Source organism: Humulus lupulus, chromosome 4 (genome assembly GCF_963169125.1).
Source record: "Humulus lupulus chromosome 4, drHumLupu1.1, whole genome shotgun sequence".
NCBI lineage: Eukaryota > Viridiplantae > Streptophyta > Magnoliopsida > Rosales > Cannabaceae > Humulus > Humulus lupulus.
In genome coordinates, this window is record NC_084796.1 from 23,446,935 (window position 1) to 23,456,857 (window position 9,923).

Sequence of the window (9,923 nt, forward strand, 5' to 3'; positions counted from 1 at the left end):
CTTCTTATAAACTGGGCGGCAAGTGTGGATGCCTAAAATCCCCCACTCCTAAAAAACTTGAACCCTTCATGAGATGATGCTCCAACTCACATACAAGGCCCCTAGGTTCACTCAAAGGGCCATGTGAGACACATGTCTCGTACATGTGGGGTTTGCATCTTTAGAGAATCAAGCAAGCCTTTCGTCTCACGCACGAGATCTATCTCGCTTAGGTGTCCCGTGAGACCCCACCACGCACACGATGCTCAATGCCTCACGGGTGCATCAAGCGCTTTGCTCCCTAGCTGCCTCGTGGGGGTCCCAACACCTCGCACCAATACCCTAGCGCCTTGCGCTCGCGTCGCCTCGCAGGTGTATATGGCACCTCATGCCCATGTTTTCTCACGAGTGTATCCTTCACCTCGCACCCATGCGGTCTCGGATGCACCTCTCGAGTGTACTTGGCACTTGGCACACCCATCGCCTCGTGGATGCATATGGAGCCTCAGGGCCATGTTGTCTTGTGGGTGTATCCTTCACCTCGCGCCTATGTGCCTCGACCCCTCGCGTCCATACTGTCTCGGATGCACCTCGTAGATGCACTCGGCACCTCGCGCCCCCCGTCGCCTTGAAGGTGCATATGGTGCCTCATGCCCATGTTGTCTCGTAGGTGCATCCTTCACCTCGCACCCATGCCTTGGCGCCTCGCTCCCATGTTGTCTCAGATGCACCTCGCACCAACTATCTCGCTAGCCTGAAGGACCAAGCGAGCACCTTGACCTCTCTTCTTCCATGCAAGACACTGAACCTCGCCTTCGAGCATCCATGCAAGATGCCATGGTCTCGCCTCTCTGTGTCTGCGCGAGATCTCACTAGCCTCATTGCATGCACCACCCATCTCGTTGAGGAGGCCCTACTTCACTTCCTGAGGTTGGTGCCACCAACGAGGTACACCCTTGCTAGTTAAATAACTAGGACCTCTTACAAGATAAAATGTCTCGAACTCCATGAATATGTGCAAGCGGAGGACTAACTCACAATAAGAGGAATGACCCCGCGATAATTTGGTATCAAGTTAGAATTGAGAAGGCCAACCAAGTATGTCGTTCAGGATAGCCCACGATGATATAATAATTTTTAAAAAGATCATATTTTATATTTGGAAAAGATAATATTATTTTTAGGGTTAAAAGATAGTATTATTTCATCACACCTTTTTCTTCTTATTGAAAGAGTCAGACGAAAAAGTACCAATATCAAGTTTTTCTTATGGATATTAATTAGGAAAATGAATCTAATTATTTACTACTCGAAGTGTGCATCACGCAAGAATCACTACCTCAATTGTGTATCATACCAAAACAATTATGAACAATAATGCATAGTCACATACAAAAGAAAAATATAATCTTATTAATAAGTGACTGGACAAAACTGAAACTAAAGTTTTACAGAATGTAAGGGTTTGAAAAATAGAAAAATGAAGGAAAGGAAATAGAAAGACACTTGTTTTTGAAAGAATTGCTCAACTTAATTTGTTGTAGCTATAGGAATTCCATTATATACTGAATTGGTAAAATACAAGCTCCACACAACAGAGGACACGTACATAAAGGAATATACTAGAAGAATAATGTATCCTAACAACCTAAAGATTACACAATTGGTCGTACCACTAAAAGGCAGGTCACACAAAACAGGGACCACAATTCTGTTACAGGAATATTGAGAGGAATTTCATTTCTCAACACCTCCTCTCAAACGCAGCGGGGAGTGAACGACTCCAAGTTTGTCAATGAGAAACTGAAATCTTGTAGGTGTTAGGCTCTTAGTGAGACAGTCAGCAATTTGATCGTGTTATGGAATAAATCGGACTTCAAGTTGTTTTTGTAAAACTTTATCTAGAACAAAATGAACATCCAATTCAATGTGTTTTGTTCTAGCATGATAGATTAGAAGCAAGAGCACTTGCTCCTAAGTTGTCACACCAAGTAATAGGAATTGCCGAACAAGGGAGTTTCAGTTCACGCAAGAAGCCTTTTATCCATGATATTTCAGCTGCTACATGTGCTAGAGCTCTGTATTCAGATTCAGTTGAGGAGCGAGACACCACGGCTTGTTTCTTTGAAGACTAAGACACAAGTGTGTCACCAAGATATACACAGTAAGCTGCCACAGACCGTCTGTCATCTGGGCAACATGCCCAGTCGGCATCTGAGTTGCCAGTGATACTCAAATGGTTGCTGAACCTAATATGTAAACCAAAGTTAATCGACCCTTTGAGGTATCGCAAAACACGCTTGACAACACTCCAATGAGCAGTGGTAGGAGCTTTAAGGAACTGACTCAATTTATTGACAGCAAAATTGATGTCCGGTCGGGTGTGTGTAAGGTATTGCAAGCCACCAATAATGCTGCGATACAAACTTGGTTCCTGAAGTAAATCACCATCTTTGAGGGATAGATTTTTCCCTGTGGTCATTGGAGTGGGACAAGGCTTGGAGTGAGTCATGTTACTCCGCTGGAGGAGTTCAGCAATGTACTTTGATTGAGACAGATAGATGCCTGAGTCATCTCTATAAGCTTCAATGCCTAGAAAGTAGTTTAAATGACCAAGGTCCTTCAAGGAAAACGTCTTGTGTAATCTGGTAATGAAATGTTGTAGATGGCTGGAGTGATTACTGGTGACAATAATGTCATCCACGTAAATCAAGGCAATGATAACAGTGTCGCCTTCATTGTAGTGGAACAAGGAGGAATCAGCTCTAGAGTTATGAAAATTCCAGCTGAGTAGTGTCCCTTTTAAATGATCAAACCAAGCACGAGGAGCCTGTTTAAGGCCATACACGGACTTATGCAATTTGAAAACATGGTGCGGATGTGCTTGATGTTCAAAGCCAGGAGGTTGGCTCATGAAGACAGCTTCGTCAAGGTGTCCATTGAGAAAGGCATTATTTATATCAAGTTGGCGAATATCCCATCCTTTAGAGACAACAATAGTAAGAATAATACGCACTATGGATGCTTTAACAACAGGGTTGAACGTCTCACCAAAGTCAAGTCCGGGTCTTTGGTGAAATCCGACAAGATGCGCTTTGTAGCGCTGAATGGAACCATCTGCATTTCGTTTGACCTTAAATACCCACCTGCAGCCTACAACATTCATGTGAGGTGAGTGAGGAACAAGGGACCATGTTTTATTATGCATAAGGGCCATGTACTCCTCGATCATAGCCTTGTTCCAGCCAGGATGAGCAAGAGCAGCTGGTATGGATTCTGGTTCTTCAGTAGACGGTTGCCATTTAGAGAGACCAAGGTAAACTTTGGGCTTGAAAATCCCAACGTTCGACCTAGTAATCATGGGATGAAGGGATTGACCCGCAGCTGGAACTTGAGAGGAACTGGAGTGGCTGGTACTATGAGAAGATGTTATGTCATTAGCTACAAAAGTCTCATTAGCAAGTTCACATTTAGAAATAATATGCTCATTGGATATATTGACCTGACTATTGTTGGAAGATGTCGAATGTGAAGGTGATGAGTCAAGGGCAGAAATGGGATGAGAACCATCAATATGCGAACCCACAGAGTTAAAGTGACTATTTGAAGTACTAGGAGACAGCATGGCAGACCAAGAGGGAACTTCCACATGCACAGGTTGTTCAGATTGGAAGTTATTGAGGAACTCAGACTCAAAAGGGAACTCAAGCTTGTTAAACACAACATTACGAGAGATGTGGATATGACCTGTGGAACTAAGACATTTGTAGCCTTTGTGGGCCTCACTATAGCCTAAGTTAACACATTTGACAGAATAGTAGAAAATTTATGGGATTGATAAGGTCTAATGCAAGGGAAACAAGAAGAGCTGAAGGTTTTAAGAAATTTATAATCTGGTGTTTTGGAATAGATGACCTGAAATGGGGATTGATTATTGAGTGGGTGAGATGGAAGCCTATTGATGAGATATACAGAAGTTACAAAGGCATCCCACCAATATTTTAGTGGCATATGTGCTTGGGCTAGGAGTGTGAGACCCATTTCAAAAATGTGACGATGTTTTCTCTCAGCTCTTCCATTTTGAGCAGAGGTATGTGGACAAGAGTGTTGAAAAATGATTCCATTTTGAGTGACTAATTGCTGAAATGCTTGATACTCTCCTCCCCAATCTGTGTGTAATCTTTTGATTTTTCTGTCAAACTGATTTTCGACTAAGGTTTTGAATTGAAGCGTGTAAAGCTTCAGATTTGGTTTTGAGTGGATAAATCCATGTTTACCGACTAAAATCATCTACAAAATGAATGTAGAATCTAAAATTGGTATTGGACATGATTGGGGATGGTCCCCAAACATCTGTATGAATCAAATCGAGGGGATATTGTGCTCGGCTGTTGGAGAGTTGGAAAGGTAAGGTATGAGATTTTCCAAATTGATAAGCATCACAAAAACTATCATTTCATTGCTCACGATTTTTACATTCAGATTGCACAACACTTGTTGCAACACACGACTTGAAGGATGGCCTAATCTCCTATGCCATATCTCATTCTTGGAATTTAAGGACTTGCTAGACATAGACTGACTCAACAGAACATGTGTTGGACTCAACTTCTTGGAAGGAAAAAACTTGGATGACTGAAACTGAGAGGAAATGGCTTGATTGGTTTTGATAGTAGGAATGTCAAATTGACAGATCCCATCTTTAAGCTTCCCTTGAAGCACCACCTTCTTTGTTTGTTTTTCTTTCACAAAACATGAGTCACATAAGAATTCAATAAGCACATTATTATCTAATGTATGTTTGGAAATGCTAACAAGATTTTTTGTAATTTGTGGGACATGTAAAATATTTTTTAATAGCAAATTGTGCCCAGACTTGGTTGTTAGTTGCCCATTACCAGTGTGAGTAATATTAAGAGTATAACCATTCCCAACTACCAAGAGATCCTTACCATGGTACTCAAGTTTCTGCTGTAAGTTCCCTACATCAGAGGTAATATGATGACCTGCACCACTATCAGCATACCACTGTTCGTTTTCGACCATCTCAGGTGTAGCTATGAAAGCAGAAGGAGATGGGGCTGGTTTGTTGTGATTGTTACCACCCGGAATCGAGCCCATGTAGTTGTCATCATAGCGGTTATAGCACACAGAAGCAGAGTGTCCATACCGACCACACACTTGACAAGTAGGACTCTGTGAATTCGAGCGCCCACTGAGTCGTCCTCGTGAGCGGAAATTGCCTCGAGTAGGATAAGAGCTCCGAGTGTGGATTCAGAAAGGCTCCGAAGAAGAACCACAACCTTGAGTGGAACCTTGAGGCTTGTGAACTAGGTTAACTTGAGGAAAAGAGGTAGTGTTGGGAAGCTTGACAGTACCCGACAGAGCATTCAATCTTTCCATTTTACTATCAAAGTTGAGTAGAATGTCTTGTAACTCTTGCCAAGAGGTGGAGACACGCCTTTCAATCTGGACAATGATGGGAAAATATTCTGCATCTAGATCAGAAAGTATGTTAGCAAGTAAGTGATTTTCAGGGTACGGGTCACCTGCCAAGGAGAGAATGTCTGCCCACTCACGCTTTTGATGAAGATAATCAAGCATAGAGAGTGTTCCCTTCCGCGCTGTCTGAATCTTCGTCCGAAGTTCATCCATAAAAGACTTTGAATGGGCACCGTAAAGAGCATCGAGGCTGCGCCAAAGAGAGGCAGACGAGTCACAACCCATAACTTTTGTGGCAATGGGCTCAGTCATCGAACCATACAGCCAGCCAAGAAGAAGTTGATCATGAACAATCCATTGATCAAAGGTAGGGTTAGGAGAGGAAGGCAAACCGGCAGGAGCGTCAAGGAACTCAGGGGGCTTTACCGTAGAACCAGTGAGAAATCCATCAAGCCGATGACCACGTACAATGGCAGACACCATGGTTTTCCAAAGACTAAAGTTATTACGGTCAAGTTTTAGGGCAAAGGGCTGGTTAAGAGTGCTGGTAAAGTGAGGAAAAGAAAGAGGAGGGGAAAGGGAAGTGGTAGAGGTCGCCGGGGAAGCTGAGCTAACCGCACTAGGGGCAGGGGCAGTAGGATTGCCGGACTGAGGCGTTTGATCGCCATTACCATCGGTCGACATAGAGCAGTAGCTGAAATGGCTCCGATACCAAGTTTGAAAAACAGAAAAAAGAAGGAAAGGAAATAGAAAGACACTTGTTTTTGAAAGAATTGCTCAGCTTAATTTGCTGCAGCTACAGGAATTCCATTATATACTGAATTGGTAAAATACAAGCTCCACACATCAGAGGACACGTACATAAAGGAATATACTAGAAGAATAATGTATCCTAACAACCTAATGATTACACAATCGACCGTACCACTAAAAGGCAAGTCACACAAAACAGGGACCACAATTCTGTTACTAGATTATTGAGAGGAATTTCATTACTCAATAGTAAGGAGTAATTTCTTATTTTTTATTTTCTTATTTTTTATTTTTTGTTATGTATATATAAATTAAAACTCTAACTTTAGTCATGCCTAACACGTCTTCTTTCTTTCTTTTTTTCTTTCTTTCTTTTCTTTTTTTTAATTTAATTTAATTTTATTTATTTATTTATTTGACTTTATATCTCTAGTGGACAAAATTGAATGGGCCCAATAAATTTACGACGACATGTACACATATCACAAATGCGAACTATCATCACCACTAACAGAATAATGTTAAGTCTAAAAATAATGACAATCTGAATTCGACCAGACAAAAACAACTTGCAATCACAATAGTCAATTAAAAATAATTGCAAACATACACGGCAAGGCTAGTACTATTTTCATAGCATTATATAACTGGTTTTCTTTTCCTAACTAAACAGAATAAGCCAATTGATCAGAATCTTGTGAAGATGGTGACATGTACGAAATATTAGTTCTTATCTTTGTACTCAAGCATTAACCACCTTAGCAACTAGGCATAGAGGAATTTTCTTATTCATAGTCAGACCAAATACTTCATCCATATCCAAATCCTCTCTGTTCATTCCATTGGGAAGCTCCCAATCAAAACGACACAATAGATTAGCAAGTGCAAGCTCAATCAGCACCACAGCAAAGTTAATCCCAGGACACCCTCTCCTTCCAACTCCAAACGGCAACAACTCAAAATGTTTTCCTCTATAGTCAATTGAGCTATCTATGAATCTTTCGGGCCAGAACTCGTTTGGCTTCTCCCAGTACGTCAAGTCCCTTCCGATCGCTCCTGCGTTGACAAAAACCCTTGTTCCTAATGGAATGTCGTACCCTTTTACTTTGCAAAACTCTGTCGTTTCTCTTGGAATTAGTAATGGAATTGGTGGGTGGAGCCTGAACCCTTCTTTGATGACTAATTTTATGTAGCTCAGTTTCGAAAGTTGGCTTTCCTCTACCAACCCTTTTCCTTTGGCCACTTCTCTCACCTCTTCTTGTGCTCTTTTCATGGCTTTTGGATTCAGAATCAGCTCTGCCACTATCCATACTAGTGCTGCTGATGTTGTATCAGTCCCAGCATTGAATAAGTCCTGTATAGATATGTGATGTTGAAGAAACACTTTGTTAATAAATTTGATAGAATTGAACCACACAAAGATTAAGACAAAAATGTGTAGAGACATACAGCTATAACACCCTTGATTTGGTCGTTGTTGATTTTTAAGGCTTGGTTTGGATCATTCTGAAGTTGAAGTAGAACATCAACAACATCTTCATGTTTGGTTTGACCTGGATCAAAATGATGATGCTCTTCAATTACTTCATCATAAAAGTTATCCAAGTCTTTAAAACACTTGTTAACCCTTCGTTCAAGACCATTGAACTTGTTAACCCAAGTCAACCACCCTGGATAAAAGTCAGCCATGCAAAACCCACCAAGTACATTCTGCGTTTCATGAAGTAACTCACGAAATCTACTCCTCCCATTTTCACGATCATCAGAGCCACTGTACTTCTTTCCAAAAGCAACTCCACAAACAACGTTATTCGCCAAAGTAAGTGTGAGTTCGCTAAGATTAACGATACCAGAATTCAAAGAAGTAGCCGTACTAGTTATAGTATTAATGAAAGTTCTGACCTCTTCTTCCCTCACAGCCTGAAAAGCCCGAACTCTCTTTTGACCAAGAAGTTCTAAGATAACAATCTTTCTCATCTCGCGCCAGTAATCGCCATAAGGAGCAAATGCGACAGCGGAACCGTTGTAGCCGATCTTTTTAGCAGCGTACAAGACCGGTCTTCCAGAGAAGATAATATCATGAGTTTTGAAGATTTCTTTAGCCACTTCAGCAGATGAGACCACCAGAGTTGGTATGCACCCGAGTTGCAAAAACATGAGTGGTCCATATTGGTGAGAAAGTCGCCCTAATGTTTGATGGGGCAATGAGTTGCCTAGCAACTGGTGGAGGTTTCCAATGATGGGTAGCCTCATAGGACCAGGAGGAAGTTTTAGCCTCCTCTGTTTGAAAAAGCACAGATATATGGAGATAAATGGTATTAGAAAAAGGAATATTATTTGGATGAGGAGACGAAGAAAAGTATCCATAGATAAAATATTGCTGGTAGAAGGAAAGATAGTCGTCCAACAGAATCTCTAATCACCTTTTACTTTTAATATATATATATATATATATACCATTCATGATAGATAAGATGATAAAGTAGTTTGAAATTTGTTAATTTCATTGGGTTAATTATATAAATATGTACATGTATTGATTATTTAGTCTATTATTCATATTCATATATGGGAATAGCTAAGGCGCATGCATAACAGAACAATAATTGAGTTGAGACTGTGACTGACTTAATCAATGAGGAAATTACATTTTACATAGCTTTTTTTAATAAATTTTGTAAAAATATGGCTTATTTAAAAAAAAAAATTATTCTCTGGTTTTTTCTAAAATATTTCACTTTTATAAATTTAGTTTATCATATTTTTTTTATAAAAGTTAGTTTAGGCTATAACTTTACTCTTAATCAAGTTTCTCATATTTAATTAGTTGTCAATTATATTTATCATACTTTATTTTTTTCTTTAATAAATTTTCTAATACAAATTAATAAAAATATTTTTTTACAGTAATATCATAAAAAACATATTTACGAAAAATACTCTTAAGTAATTATCTATATCATATCATAAGGGAAAAAGGGCGATATTAAGAGTTGAGATTGAGACCGACTAATTCTTTATTTATAAGATTCATATCCTAAAGGGAAAGAGAGTTTTATACTTGCCTAACTTATTTTCCGGTCAAATCTAGGCTACTGGGCATGCTTATTAGTGGTTCTATTATTCTATATATCCATATATATTGTCATAACCCAAAAAAAAAAAAAAACTATATATCAATCAAACTACGTACAAAAGTTTATAAACTTGACTTATACTCGTGTCAAGTCCCTTTCTTTTTGTTTTTCTAATTTGTCTTACGATTTGTTCTCTTTGGACAATAAAAAAAATGAAGTTTTGTAACATCATTTTTTTCTTCTGTCATTTCTTTGAGATAAATTATATACGTTAGAAAAGATGTATCCAAAAAATCTTAGGTTGAGCCAAAAATCATTTGATCGCTTTCCATCATAAAAATTAAAATAATATACATTTTTTTTATAAAAAAAAAAACTTATAATATTATACGCCCCATATTGGTAAACTTTTGAAACAAAATATACAAATAAAAGAAAATAATTAAACAAAGAAGTAGGTTATAAAATGGTGAATATTAAACTTGAACTGTGGATTGGTCAGACTTACTTTTATTATTATTATTATTATTATTATTATTATTATTATTATTATATTGTATAATTTAAATTTTAGAAATATTTCTTGTAAAATTCAAAAGTTGGCAAACTTATGTTAAGCATTTTTTATATTACTCAATCAATATTATTTAAGTTTTAAAAAATCAATTGAAA

General features: G+C 38.8%; 1 protein-coding gene across 1 annotated transcript; it reads right to left on the reverse strand.

Annotated features, from left to right (window-relative positions):
• Positions 1-6,723: 6,723 nt before the first annotated feature.
• LOC133830193 (cytochrome P450 71A9-like) lies at positions 6,724-8,601 on the reverse strand. The gene is made up of 2 exons (XM_062260117.1): positions 7,624-8,601; positions 6,724-7,528 (listed from the first exon to the last, which is right to left on the reverse strand). The coding sequence occupies exons 1-2, from the start codon at positions 8,539-8,541 to the stop codon at positions 6,917-6,919; spliced, it is 1,530 nt and encodes a 509-aa protein (XP_062116101.1). The 5' UTR covers positions 8,542-8,601; the 3' UTR covers positions 6,724-6,916.
• Between the last annotated feature and the right edge of the window lie 1,322 nt (positions 8,602-9,923).